This window comes from Oncorhynchus mykiss, unplaced genomic scaffold (assembly GCF_013265735.2).
Source record: "Oncorhynchus mykiss isolate Arlee unplaced genomic scaffold, USDA_OmykA_1.1 un_scaffold_341, whole genome shotgun sequence".
NCBI lineage: Eukaryota > Metazoa > Chordata > Actinopteri > Salmoniformes > Salmonidae > Oncorhynchus > Oncorhynchus mykiss.
In genome coordinates this window covers 106,899-121,875 of record NW_023493789.1, presented here as the reverse complement: position 1 = coordinate 121,875, position 14,977 = coordinate 106,899, and the positions used below count along the sequence as shown (strand labels likewise).

Here is a 14,977-nt window from a genome sequence, read left to right as displayed (position 1 = left end):
ACTTCAGTTGACTGCTTTCCTTATGACCCTGTAACTCTAAAAATCATTGAAGTTGTTGCATGTATATTAATGGATAATATCAACCCACTTCAGTGGTCACTGTTACGGGTGCAATGATATCAAGTGTTTTCTACCCGTAAACTCAGATTAGGACCCTGACTGTCAGTTGGCTCCAGTAAGGCAGTGGTCACCAAACCACCCTGTCGTCTCCTGGGGGAACTCAATCCCTTGTGGCTGAGTAACAGGGTGTTTTACACTCGCATTGTTAATTCCAATGGACCTCTGACCCCTACACATCAGTGGTATTGTAGGTAGGTTAGGGTGTTGGGCCAGTGATCGAATCCCCGAGATCACAATCTGTCGTTCTGCCCCTGAACAAGGCAGTTAACCCGCCGTTCCTCGGCCGTCATTGAAAATAAGAATTTGTTCTTAACTGACTTGCCTAGTTAAAGGATAAATTGTCAGGTCGCTATATTTTGGGAACGAAACATTGAGTGACAATTATTGTATTGGACAATATACAAATGTGTTTGAGATAATTTGAAAAATATTTTATTGAGAATTTATTTATTAGTGTAAGTAAAAATCTAAATGTAAAGATTTGAAGGTTTAGTTTGAGTGTTGTGAGAAATAAATGAGTTCACCGAAATTCAGTCTAAAAATGGTCTCCCCGCTAAAGCAGTTAATACCACTGGGCTAGTAGGAGTTACCACCCTATCTCTAGTACTGGTCATTTCACATCAGTCAAGGGAAGTGACAAGAGCAAACTTTGGGAGGAAGGAGAGAGAATTGGGACACGGTCCTGACATTTCTGAAGGGATGCTACCCTCTTCTGTCGTATCATGTAGAGAAGGTTTTGGCTTTCGACTTCCTCTTTCTGGGCAGCAGAGGGGAGAAGGTGGTAGCCAGAGGTTCCTCTTTGACCGGTGTGGCTGAGGAGGGGGGTGGTAACCCCAAACCAAGAGAACCAGGCTCCAGCTTGACCCTAGAGGTCTTGGGGGAGTGTGGTGAGCGAGGTGACCCAGCTTTAGGCCTCTTGGCTGGGGAGGCTTGGTGGGCAGAGGGGCAGCTGTGCTGGTTCAGACACACGGAGCAGAGAGGATTGACAGGTAGACACACCTGTTGACCAAACCCCACCAGCAACCAGTTGATCTCACTCCATAGATCCCTGTGTCGGAAGAGAGAGGAAGATCATCAATCGCCATCATCAAAATCATGTCGGACAGAAACCACAAGGCAAAATGTTTCTCTTTCCTGCTGTAAGGGATCTGATTGGTCAGTGACTGGTTAACGAGTGACCTGATGGGGTAGAGGAAGTGGTGGTGTCACCTTGGTAACCAGTCTTCCAGGGCCTTGCGTGTCTCCTCTGGCTTCTTGGTCCCACCTCTCGTCCATCCCAGCCGGTTGGAGATACGGTGGACGTGTGTGTCCACGCCTACTCACACGCACAAACAATAGAACAACTATCCCATTATAAGACGCCCACAATATAATCCAATAGAACTACAACTCTGCACCACATCACAACATGCAGACTAGAGTATGGGATTTGTAGTCCTACAGTTGAAGTCAAATGTACATACACTTTTGGATTGGAGTCATCAACTTGTTTTTCAACCACTCCACAAATTTCTTGTTAACAAACTATAGTTTTGGTAAGTTGGTTAGGACATCTACTTTGTGCACGACAAGTAATTTTTCCTAACAATTGTTTACAGATTTTTTCACTTATAATTCACTGTATGACAATTCCAGTGGGTCAGAAGTTTACATACACTAAGTTGACTATGCCTTTAAACAGCTTGGAAAATTCCAGAAAATGTCATGGCTTTAGAAGCTTCTGATAGGCTAATTGACATTATTTGAGTCAATTGGAGGTGTACCTGTGGATGTATTTCAAGGCCTACCTTCAAACTCAGTGCCTCTTTGCTTGACATCATGGGGAAATCAAAAGAAATCAGCCAAGATCTCAAAAAATTGTAGACCTCCACAAGTCTGGTTCATCCTTGGGAGCAATTCCCAGACACCTGAAGGTACCATGTTCATCTGTACAAACAATAGTACGCAAGTATAAACACCATCATCTGATGAAACAAAAATATAACTGTTTGGCCAAAATGACCATCGTTATGTTGAGGAAAAAGGGGGAGGCTTTCAAGCCGAAGAACACCATCAGAACCGTGAAGCATGGGGGTGGCAGCATCATGTAGTGGGGGTGCTTTGCTGCAGGAGGGACTGGTGCACTTCACAAAATAGATGAAGCAACATCTCAAGATATCAGTCAGGAAGTTAAAGCTTGGTCACAAATGGGTCTTCCAAATGGACAATGACCCCAAGCAAACAAAGTTGTGGCAAAATGGCTTAAGGACAACAAAGTCAAGGTATTGGAGTGGCCATCACAAAGCCCTGACCTCAATCCTATAGAGTATTTGTGGGCAGAACCGAAAAAGTGTGTGCGAGCAAGGAGGCCTACAAACCTGACTCAGTTACACCAGCTCTGTCAGCAGGAATGGGCCAAAATTCACCCAACTTATTGTGGGAAGCTTGTGGAAGGCTACCTGAAATGTTTGACCCAAGTTAAACAATTTAAAGGCAATGCTACCAAATACTAATTGAGTGTATGTAAACTTCTGACCCGCTGGGAATGTGAAGAAAGAAATACAACCTCTACTATTATTCTGACATTTCACATTATTAAAATAAAGTGGTGATCCTAACTGACCTAAAACAGGGAATTTTTACTAGGATTAAATGTCAGGAATTGTGAAAAACTTTAAATGTATTTGGCTAAACTGTATGTAAACTTCCGACTTCAAACTGTATATGAGCCATACCTACCTATGCCAGAGACCTGGTGCCAGGCGATGTCCATGGCCAGGTGAGCCATCTTGGGTCCTACTCCAGGTAGTCGTACCAGGCCCTCCACTGTGTTCGGGATGTCCCCTCTAAACTCCCTCTGGAGCATCACTGACGTCTGCTTCAGGTACTTCACCTTGGTCTGGAGGAGGGGGGGTAGGAGAGAAGACATATCAAGGTTTTATTCACAAGTATTCACACCCCTTGACTTTTTCCACATGGTACAGCCTGAATTTAAAATGGATTACACTGAGATTTGTCACTGGCCTACCCACAATACCCCATAATGTGGGATGTTTTTATTCTTTTACAAATTAATTAATAAAAATCTGAAATGTTTTGAGTAAAGTATTCAACCCTTTGTTGTGACTAAATCATTTCAGGCGTAAATATTTGCTTAACAAGAGCATTGACTCATTCTGTGTGCAATAATAGTGTTTAACATGATTTTTGAATGACTGCCTCATCTCTGTACCCCACACATAGAATTATCTGTAAGGTACAAAACCACAAAAACTAGGAAGGTTTTCCAATGGCTCATAAAGTAGAGCAGATGGGTTGGTAGATGGGTAAAAAATAAAAAAATGCAGATATTGAATATCTCTTTCAACATGGTGAAGTTATCAATTACACTTTGGATGGTGTGTCGATACACCCAGTCACTACAAAGATACAGGCGTTCATCCCAACTCAGTTGCCGGAGAGGAAGGAAACTGCTCAGGGATTTCACCATGAGACAAATACAATACTAACATAAATGACCAAGAAGGAAGCCTGTACAGAATACAAATACTCCAGAACATACATCCTGTTTGCAACAAGTCACTCAAGTAATACTGCAAAAAAATTGTCAAAGCAATAAATGTTTTTGTCCTGAATACAAAGTGTTGTATTGGATTTGCCTCAAACATATTACGGATTACCAATCTCCATATTTTAAAGGATAGTGGTGGCTGCATCATGTTATGGGTATGCTTTTAATTGTTAAGGACAGGAGAGTTTTTCAGGATAAAATAAACAGAATGGAGCTAAGCACAGGCAAAATCCTGGAGGAAAACCTGCTTCAGTATACTTTCCACCAGACCCTGGAAGATTAATTCATCTTTCAGCAGGACAATAACCTAAAACACAGGGCCAAATCTACACTGGAGTTGCTTACCGGGAAGACAGTTAATGTTCCTGAGTGGCAGAGTTACAATTTTGACTTATATATTTTTATTTATGGCAAGACCTATGGTTGTCTAGCAATGAACAACAACCAATTTGACGGAGCTTGAAGAATTTTGAAAAGAATAATGGACAAATGATACACAATCTAGGTGTAGAGAGCTCTTAGAGATGTACCCAGAAAGACTCACAGATCAATCTAGCTGTAGAGAGCTCTTAGAGATGTACACAGAAAGACTCACAGATCAATCTAGGTGTAGAGAGCTCTTAGAAATGTACCCAGAAAGACTCACAGATCAATCTAGCTGTAGAGAGCTCTTAGAGATGTACCCAGAAAGACTCACAGATCAATCTAGGTGTAGAGAGCTCTTAGAGATGTACCCAGAAAGACTCACAGATCAATCTAGGTGTGGAGAGCTCTTACAGATGTACCCAGAAAGACTCACAGATCAATCTAGGTGTAGAGAGCTCTTAGAGATGTACCCAGAAAGACTCACAGATCAATCTAGGTGTAGAGAGCTCTTAGAGATGTACCCAGAAAGACTCACAGATCAATCTAGGTGTAGAGAGCTCTTAGAGATGTACCCAGAAAGACTCACAGATCAATCTAGGTGTAGAGAGCTCTTAGAGATGTACCCAGAAAGACTCACAGATCAATCTAGGTGTAGAGAGCTCTTAGAGATGTACCCAGAAAGACTCACAGATCAATCTAGGTGTAGAGAGCTCTTAGAAATGTACCCAGAAAGACTCACAGATCAATCTAGGTGTATAGAGCTCTTAGAGATGTGCCCAGAAATACTGACAGATCAATCTTGGTGTAGAGAGCTCTTAGAGATGTACCCAGAAAGACTCACAGATCAATCTAGGTGTAGAGAGCTCTTAGAGATGTACCCAGAAAGACTCACAGCTGTAGTCGCTGTCACATGTATTGATTCAGGGGGTTGAATACGTATCTAATCAAGATATATTAGTGTTTTATTTCCATTCATTTTCTACAAATATTTATACTTTATCTGTGACAGAGTGTAGATTGTTGACCCATAACCCCCCACAATTAAATCCATTTTAATCCCACTTTGTAACACAACAAAATGTGGAAAAAAGTCAAGGGGTGTGAATATTTTGTGAAGGCAGTGTATAGTGTGCGTTACCTTCCAGAAGCCGACAGGGTAGATGAGTTGTCCCAGTGTGTCATCGTCAGTGTTGACTATGTTGTCCACTGTACAGCCATGAGCCCTGAGTCTCTGCAGAGCCGCACTGGTCACCTGGTCCCTTGTCTGGCTTGACAACATCAGAGACACCAGCACCTGGTAACGTCGCACCTGGTGGAAGGGATGAGGAGGAGGGGAGAGAGTCTTTAATCTGGCTAGACAACTTTAGAGAGACCAGGACCTGGTAATGCCTCACTTGATGGGAAGGGGAAGAGGAGGGGAGAGAGTCTTTAATCTGGCTAGACAACTTTAGAGAGACCAGGACCTGGTAATGCCTCACTTGATGGGAAGGGGAAGAGGAGGGGAGAGAGTCTTTAATCTGGCTAGACAACTTTAGAGAGACCAGGACCTGGTAATGCCTCACTTGATGGGAAGGGGAAGAGGAGGGGAGAGAGTCTTTAATCTGGCTAGACAACTTTAGAGAGACCAGGACCTGGTAATGCCTCACTTGATGGGAAGGGGAGGAGGAGGGGAGAGAGTCTTTAATCTGGCTAGACAACTTTAGAGAGACCAGGACCTGGTAATGCCTCACTTGATGGGAAGGGGAAGAGGAGGGGAGAGAGTCTTTAATCTGGCTAGACAACTTTAGAGAGACCAGGACCTGGTAATGCCTCACTTGATGGGAAGGGGAGGAGGAGGGGAGAGAGTCTTTAATCTGGCTAGACAACTTTAGAGAGACCAGGACCTGGTAATGCCTCACTTGATGGGAAGGGGAAGAGGAGGGGAGAGAGTCTTTAATCTGGCTAGACAACTTTAGAGAGACCAGGACCTGGTAATGCCTCACTTGATGGGAAGGGGAAGAGGAGGGGAGAGAGTCTTTAATCTGGCTAGACAACTTTAGAGAGACCAGGACCTGGTAATGCCTCACTTGATGGGAAGGGGAGGAGGAGGGGAGAGAGTCTTTAATCTGGCTAGACAACTTTAGAGAGACCAGGACCTGGTAATGCCTCACTTGATGGGAAGGGGAAGAGGAGAGAGTCTTTAATCTGGTATCTTTTAGATAGTAAACTACACTACATACACATAAGTATATGGACACCACTTCAAATTAGTGGATTCGGCTATCTCACCACACCCATTGCTGACAGGTGTATAAAATCGAGCACACCACCATGCAATCTCCATAGACAAACATTGACAGTAGAATGGCCTTACTGAAGAGCTCTGGAATAGGATGCCACTTTTCCAACAAAGTCAGTTCAACAAATATCTGCCCTGTTAGAGCTGCCCCGGTCAACTGTAAATGCTGTTATTGTGAAGTGGAAACGTCTAGGAGCAACAACAGCTCAGCCGCAAAGTGGTAGGCCACACAAGCTCACAGAACAGAACCTCAGAGTGCTGGAGTGCGTAGCATGTAAAAGTAGTCTGTCCTTGGTTGCAACACTCACTACCGAGTTCCAAACTGCCTCTGGACGCAACGTCAGCACAATAACTGTTCGTCAGGAGCTTCCTGAAATGGGTTTCCATGGCTAAGCATCACCATGTGCAATGCCAAGCGTCGGCTGGAGTGGTGTAAAGCTCTCCGCCATTGGACTCTGGAGCAGTGGAAACGCGTTCTCTGGAGTGATGAATCACACTTCACCATCTGGCAGTCCCGATGGACGAATCTGGGTTTGGCAGATGCCAGGAAAATGCTACCTGCCCCAATGCATAGTGCCAACTGTAAAGTTTGGTGGAGGAAGAATAACGGTCTGGGGCTGTTTTTAATGGATCGGGCCCCTTAGTTCCAGTGAAGGGAAATCTTAACTCTACAGCATACAATGACATTCTAGAGGATTCTGTGCTTCCAACTTTGTGGCAACAGTTTGGGGAAGGCCCTTTCCTGTTTCAGTATGACAACGCCCCTGTGCACAAAGCGAGGCCCATACAGAGTGTGGAGCAATGTGGAAGAACTTGACTGGCATGCACATAGCCCTGACCTCAACCCCATCGAACACCTTTGGGATGAATTGAAACGCCGACTGCAAACCAGGCCTAAATCGCATAACATCAGTGCCCGACCTCACTAATGCTCTCTTGGCTGCAAGTCCCTGCAGCAATGTTCCAACATCTAGTGGAAAACCTTCCCAGAAGAGTGGAGGCTGTTATAGCAGTAAAAGAGGGGGACCAACTCAATATAAAATGCCCATGATTTTGGAATGAGATGTTCAATGAGCAGGTGTCCACATACTTTTGGTTGTGTAATGTGTCTCCTTGCTAGTATGCCTCTTATGCACTGCCTTGTGTTAGAATGGAGTGTTCAGTAGGCGTACACTGTTTCTAAAGAGGTCTCAGAATGAGGTTGACTCATCACTCCTGGTGGGAGAACAGGTGTGCATAACTAACATGTCACGTAACATCTTTCCTACGGAAAACGTACTGCAGCGAAATCAAGTGTTTCTATTGGACAAATTCAGCTAAGTCCTGCCTAGTTCTGTTTGGTTCCTAATGAATACACCCCAGCTAGCTAGCTCGGCCCATCTCCCATCTCCAACCCTTTTGCACTGTTTGTTTCATAACAAATCATATCCAGTGACATAACTGCAGTTCCACATCCTCCTTTTATAGTGCTGGATGTATTTCACCTTTATCCTGGAACATAAATCAGATATACAGCCTTCTGACCCTGCTCTGTAGAACCCCTCCACCTCTAATGGGCACTCTGCTGTTCTACCTGCAGGGTTCATCTAGTGGTGGAACCCTGCTACTACCTCTGTGTGTTCTACTGTTCTACCTGCAGGGTTCATCTAGTTCTACTGGTGGAACCCTGCTACTACCTCTGTGTGTTCTACTGTTCTACCTGCAGGGTTCATCTAGTGGTGGAACCCTGCTACTACCTCTGTGTGTGCTACTGTTCTACCTGCAGGGTTCATCTAGTGGTGGAACCCTGCTACTACCTCTGTGTGTTCTACTGTCCTACCTGCAGGGTTCATCTAGTTCTACTGGTGGAACCCTGCTACCACCTCTGTGTATTCTACTGTTCTACCTGCAGGGTTCATCTAGTTCTACTGGTGGAACCCTGCTACTACCTGTGTGTGTTCAAACGTCCTACAGGAAACAGTCACCACCAGCCGTGGAAAAGGAGTTTGTGTGATTGGCACAGACGACATACTGTATGTGTCAGCAATGAGCCCTTTGTGTGTTACATATTGTCATGACCAGTGTTACATTGTGGCATTACCAGTACTACATAATGTGACATAGACCCAAATAGATCATGACCTGTGCTACATAGTCCTTCATAGGCCTACATAGATCCTGGCCAGTACTACATAATCCTTCATAGATCCTGACCAGTACTACATAATCCTACATAGATCCTGACCAGTACTACATAATCCTTCATAGACCCTGACCAGTACTACATAATCCTACATAGATCCTGACCAGTTCTACATAATCCTACATAGATCCTGACCAGTTCTACATAATCCTACATAGATCCTGACCAGTACTACATAATCCTTCATAGATCCTGGCCAGTACTACATCATCCTTCATAGATCCTGGCCAGTACTACATAATCCTACATCCTACATATGTGAGAATGCTGTTCATCGACTACAGCTCGGCATTCAACACCATAGTACCCTCCAAGCTCGTCATCAAGCTCGAGACCCTGGGTCTCGACCCCGCCCTGTGCAACTGGGTACTGGACTTCCTGACGGGCCGCGCCCAGGTGGTGAGGGTAGGCAACAATATCTCCTCCCCGCTGATCCTCAACACTGGGGCCCCACAAGGGTGCGTTCTGAGCCCTCTCCTGTACTCCCTGTTCACCCACGACTGCGTGGCCACGCACTCCTCCAACTCAATCATCAAGTTTGCGGACGACACAACAGTGGTAGGCTTGATTACCAACAACGACGAGACGGCCTACAGGGAGGAGGTGAGGGCCCTCGGAGTGTGGTGTCAGGAAAATAACCTCACACTCAACGTCAACAAAACTAAGGAGATGATTGTGGACTTCAGGAAACAGCAGAGGGAACACCCCCCCTATCCACATCGATGGAACAGTAGTGGAGAGGGTAGCAAGTTTTAAGTTCCTCGGCATACACATCACAGACAAACTGAATTGGTCCACTCACACAGACAGCATTGTGAAGAAGGCGCAGCAGCGCCTCTTCAACCTCAGGAGGCTGAAGAAATTTGGCTTGTCACCAAAAGCACTCACAAACTTCTACAGATGCACAATCGAGAGCATCCTTGCGGGCTGTATCACCGCCTGGTACGGCAACTGCTCCGCCCTCAACCGTAAGGCTCTCCAGAGGGTAGTGAGGTCTGCACAACGCATCACCGGGGGCAAACTACCTGCCCTCCAGGACACCTATACCACCCGATGTCACAGGAAGGCCATAAAGACCATCAAGGACATCAACCACCCGAGCCACTGCCTGTTCACCCCGCTATCATCCAGAAGGCGAGGTCAGTACAGGTGCATCAAAGCTGGGACCGAGAGACTGAAAAACAGCTTCTATCTCAAGGCCATCAGACTGTTAAACAGCCACCACTAACATTGAGTGGCTGCTGCCAACACACTGACACTGACTCAACTCCAGCCACTTTAATAATGGGAATTGATGGGAAATTATGTAAATATATCACTAGCCACTTTAAACAATGCTACCTTATATAATGTTACTTACCCTACATTATTCATCTCATACGCATACGTATATACTGTACTCTATATCATCGACTGTATCCTTATGTAATACATGTATCACTAGCCACTTTAACTATGCCACTTTGTTTACATACTCATCTCATATGTATATACTGTACTCGATACCATCTACTGTATCTTGCCTATGCTGCTCTGTACCATCACTCATTCATATATCCTTATGTACATATTCTTTATCCCCTTACACTGTGTACAAGACAGTAGTTTTGGAATTGTTAGTTAGATTACTTGTTATTACTGCATTGTCGGAACTAGAAGCACAAGCATTTCGCTACACTCGCATTAACATCTGCTAACCATGTGTATGTGACAAATAAAATTTGATTTGATTTGAGATCCTGACCAGTACTACATAATCCTTCATAGATCCTGGCCAGTACTACATAATCCTTCATAGAGCCTGGCCAGTACTACATAATCCTACATAGATCCTGACCAGTTCTACATAATCCTACATAGATCCTGGCCAGTACTACATAATCCTTCATAGATCCTGGCCAGTACTACATAATCCTTCATAGAGCCTGGCCAGTACTACATAATCCTACATAGATCCTGACCAGTTCTACATAATCCTACATAGATCCTGGCCAGTACTACATAATCCTTCATAGATCCTGACCAGTTCTACATAATCCTTCATAGATCCTGGCCAGTACTACATAATCCTACATAGATCCTGGCCAGTTCTACATAATCCTACATAGATCCTGACCAGTTCTACATAATCCTACATAGATCCTGGCCAGTACTACATAATCCTTCATAGATCCTGGACAGTACTACATAATCCTTCATAGATCCTGACCAGTTCTACATAATCCTTCATAGATCCTGACCAGTTCTACATAATCCTTCATAGATCCTGGCCAGTACTACATAATCCTACATAGATCCTGACCAGTTCTACATAATCCTACATAGATCCTGGCCAGTACTACATAATCCTTCATAGATCCTGACCAGTTCTACATAATCCTACATAGATCCTGACCAGTACTACATAATCCTTCATAGATCCTGGCCAGTACTACATAATCCTACATAGATCCTGGCCAGTTCTACATAATCCTACATAGATCCTGACCAGTTCTACATAATCCTACATAGATCCTGGCCAGTACTACATAATCCTTCATAGATCCTGGCCAGTACTACATAATCCTACATAAATCCTGGCCAGTACTACATAATCCTACATAGATCCTGACCAGTTCTACATAGACCAGTATCAGTGCTAAACCCAGTGGTCTTTGACAGACAGTGAAACATCTCGTGAGCATATTTTACCCCGGTTGACCATTTTCAGGGGTATTTTTTGTTGTTGGGGGGGTGGGGGGGTGGAGAGCGGAGCTCCCTCAACCTCCTACATTACTTTAGGGGTGAAATATAGGGTCAAAATGCACAAAGCCCTGGTGTAGCCTGGGCCCCCCAGATGTAGATCAGGTCTCCGTCCCCCAGGTGTAGATCAGGTCTCCGCCCCCCAGGTGTAGATCAGGTCTCCGCCCCCCAGGTGTAGATCAGGTCTCCGCCCCCCAGGTGTAGATCAGGTCTCCGCCCCCCAGGTGTAGATCAGGTCTCCGCCCCCCAGGTTTAGATCAGGTCTCCGCCCCAGGTGAATGCCAGGTCAGAGACGACGGACAGGTAACCGTTGAGCTCCCTCTGCCCGGCAGGGTGGACTGAATTCACAACCTCTGTGAAGCAGGAGAAGGCTAGGGCGAACTCGGGGAAGGTGAGGGCGAACTCGGGGAAGGTGAGGGCGAACTCGGGGAAGGTGAGGGCGAACTCGGGAAAGGCGAGGGCGAACTCGGGGAAGGCTAGGGCGTACTCGGGGAAGGTGAGGGCGCGGGAGAGGGAGGAGCCGAGGCAGGAAGCGGTCTCTTGGTAGGTCAACAGGAGGTTCATGATACCCGGGGAAGAATGTGTGGACGGCACGGAGCAGGGGGTAGCAGGGGCTGGTCCACCTCTGACCCGGAGAGGATGAGGGAGCGGACAGAGGGGGAGGGGAGACAGTGGCCAGGGTGTAGGTGGGGAGGTAAGCGGGGGAGAGAGGAAGGAAGGTGGGGAGGTAAGAGGGGGAGAGAGGAGGGGAGAGGAAGGAAGGTGGGGAGGTAAGAGGGGGAGAGAGGAGGGGAGAGGAAGGAAGGTGGGGAGGTAAGAGGGGGAGAGAGGAGGGGAGAGGAAGGAAGGTGGGGATGTAAGAGGGGGAGAGAGGAGAGGATGTACGGTAGTGGGGGGTGTACGACAGAGAGACAGAAACCAGTGGGGTCTCACCCACCTCATCAGGGGCGTGTGTGTCGTAGCATTTCTCCGCCCCCATGAGGTCAACAGGCGCGTTCCTGGCGCTCCTCATCTGACGCACATGACCCAGCTGCTTGCTCCAATCAGGAGGCTCCCAGTGTTTAGGCTCCTCCTTCCCATCGTATTCCACCTTCACCTGGCCCCGCCTCCTACGCAGGATGGGTGCCAGTGGTAACAGGGACAGGGCTTTGTCTGGCTCAGCTTGTGATTGGCCAATGGATGAGCGACGGAACCTAGAGGAGCCAATATCTGCAAGGTAAAGTAGGGGCGGGGGACAGAAGTTGAGTGATGAGGTGTGCTGAACATTCTGAGGCATACAGAAATGATGTCACATTCTTCATGTACAGAACAACTGAACATACAGGAAGTAGTAGACGACATCGTCACCTGTGTCAAAGATTAATTAGGGGCGTATTCAGACTGTGTGCATATAGCCAGGCCATAGGCTCTCTTTCTCTGAAGACTGTAGTCATCTCTTAGTTGTTGTTTTAGGCTACAGCTTGTCCCATCTGAAAGTCCCTCAATCATGCAGCAAGACATTGCTTCAGTTCGTAAATATCAGAAGGGCAATGTTGTGATAAAACGGATTCATACCTGAAGCGTCTCGTCCCAAACTCTGATTTGATACTCTCGAATCTTCTTCCTCCTGTTTCACGTGCGCCCTCAACACTCTCCTCTCCATCCTAGTTTTTAACGTCGTGGCTAAACCGGCACGGGGCACGGTCTTGTTACCGCTCCGAGTGATGACCGCGGTACTCTCAACGAAATAAGGCGAGGTCATTTTGAAACAGTGTAAAGCATAGGATACCGTTGTGCTGCAAGTGGGACGGACCGTGGCTAACAACATTAGCTTGTTAGCTATTTTAGTGATAATCTGGTTAGCTAGCTAAAACACATGTATGCAAGTTTTGGTAACATTTTCCAAGTACTATTGATGGATATTGAAACGTGACCTACTAGGGTTGTTGATTTAATTTTCAAACGACAGGCACGTTAAGACTAGCTAGAACATTAAACAAATGTTACATTTTTAACTCGACACCTCTTGCTTCGTCGAGCAATGTTTTTAGTAGGAACTACATTTCCCATCAGCTCCCGCGACAAACGTGTTTTTATAGGAAGTGCCCGACAGTCCATCCGGTTGTCGAGTGGGGGGACTGATCTGACTTGGGGAAAGCTTTTGAAATATTGGGATAAACAAATTCTAAATGCATGAATTTGTCTTGCTCGGTATTTTGTCCACCTGCCAGCCTCACGTGAATGACGCCAGAAACACATCTAGATCGATAGAAGGTATGAACTTCCGTTGTTTTTAAAGCCCTAGGTCTGGAAGGAAAACAAGCAGATAGCTAGTCAACAATATGTATTTATTAGTGCTTGTTTGTGTCGCTCTTTCTCTCTCCCTGTCCGCTATTTTGTCAGCTGTTCCGGACGGATGTTGAACATACACGAATGGGCACCTGAATGGGTACTGTTGTTACCTCTAAAACAGAACTAGATAACGTTAATTAGCTATCGTTGTTCACTCGGTTCTCTCTCTGCTTGACAGGGAGAATTATTTCAACATTCTCCTGGCTTGTTTCGTGGTACTCTCTCTCTCTCCCCAGCTAGAACTCAATAGATGATTGTCGCTGATCCCGAGGTTGTAGGTACTACTGACTAGCTACTGAAGTATAGCCTAATTGCGTCCCAAATGGCACTATATTCTATATGTAGTGATTGTGCCATTTGTGGCGTATTCTATATTAGCACGGACACACAAACTACCACTTTCCCGTGACCATAACAGAGTCATCCTAGCTGCTTTCTGTACAAGCGGTTATTATTTGCTTTATGTAACAACAACGTTATGAATATCATATCAAAGGCCCTTTAGAATGTGCAGAGGAATGGAATGGTTCTAGGGCAATTGTTTGCTATCTCATGTGCTCCTAACCCCTAGCTCGCTTTGCAAGATGCATGTGGTGTGAGTCTGGACGTGCACTAATTTATGGAGAACCACAGGTGCAAAGGACACAAACGATGTCGCGAAGGGGTGTGATGTTGGGGCATGTCTCTGTCTGTCATTTATCTGTTTGACAGAAACTAACAGCAGTCACGTAATGCAAAAAGTTGGGCCAGGGCTCTCTCAATTGATCTTTCCTTGATTCCTTGTACTCAAAACACATTTAAGTGAATTTTATTTCTGGTATAAAAATAAATAAAAAACATTGAAGGTCTGAGGAGAAGCAACCTTGTGGTTAAAAGGAGGCGAGTGGGTAGGATTTGAGGAAACGTAGTCAATAAACTGAACATTGATAACCAACTGTTTTCCGAGACACCAAGACAACTCCATGGCTTTTCTAAATGATACAAAGTTCCCATAGAGGAGTGGAATAATGGACCACCCAATACTATTAATGTTCTCTCCCTACCACCCAATACTATTAATGTTCTCTCTCTACCACCCAATACTATTAATGTTCTCTCTCTACCAGCCAGTACTATTCATGTTCTCTCTCTACCAGCCAGTACTATTCATGTTCTCTCTCTCTACCACCCAATACTATTCATGTTCTCTCCCTACCACCCAATACTATTAATGTTCTCTCTCTACCACCCAATACTATTCATGTTCTCTCTCTACCACCCAATACTATTCATGTTCTCTCTCTCTACCACCCAATACTATTCGTGTTCTCTCTCCCTCCCACCCAATACTATTCATGTTCTCTCTCTCTACCACCCAATACTATTCATGTTCTCTCTCTCCCTCCCACCCAATACTATTCATGTTCTC

The 14,977-nt window shown here is 45.5% G+C and overlaps 1 protein-coding gene across 2 annotated transcripts; it reads right to left on the bottom strand.

The window, feature by feature from the left end:
* Positions 1-529: 529 nt before the first annotated feature.
* Positions 530-13,298, bottom strand: LOC118951920 (endonuclease III-like protein 1). Of its 2 annotated transcripts, none has more exons than XM_036973871.1 (6): positions 12,793-13,298; positions 12,176-12,447; positions 5,175-5,345; positions 2,839-2,998; positions 1,330-1,435; positions 530-1,168 (listed from the first exon to the last, which is right to left on the bottom strand). In XM_036973871.1, the coding sequence occupies exons 1-6, from the start codon at positions 13,043-13,045 to the stop codon at positions 841-843; spliced, it is 1,290 nt and encodes a 429-aa protein (XP_036829766.1). In that variant the 5' UTR covers positions 13,046-13,298; the 3' UTR covers positions 530-840. The 2 variants fall into 2 exon arrangements, with proteins under 2 accessions (XP_036829766.1, XP_036829767.1); XM_036973872.1 differs by having other exon boundaries at positions 748-1,168; positions 2,852-2,998.
* Between the last annotated feature and the right edge of the window lie 1,679 nt (positions 13,299-14,977).

What these genes read in the sequence shown, in the direction of transcription:
- LOC118951920 (XM_036973871.1), bottom strand. Translation starts at nt 13,045, where the DNA reads ATGTTGTTAGCCACGGTCCGTCCCACTTGCAGCACAACGGTATCCTAT. An exon ending in TTTGGGACGAGACGCTTCAG is followed by an intron (nt 12,448 to 12,792) that starts GTATGAATCCGT and finishes TTTACCTTGCAG; the next exon opens with ATATTGGCTCCTCTAGGTTC. An exon ending in ACACACACGCCCCTGATGAG is followed by an intron (nt 5,346 to 12,175) that starts GTGGGTGAGACC and finishes CCCTTCCACCAG; the next exon opens with GTGCGACGTTACCAGGTGCT.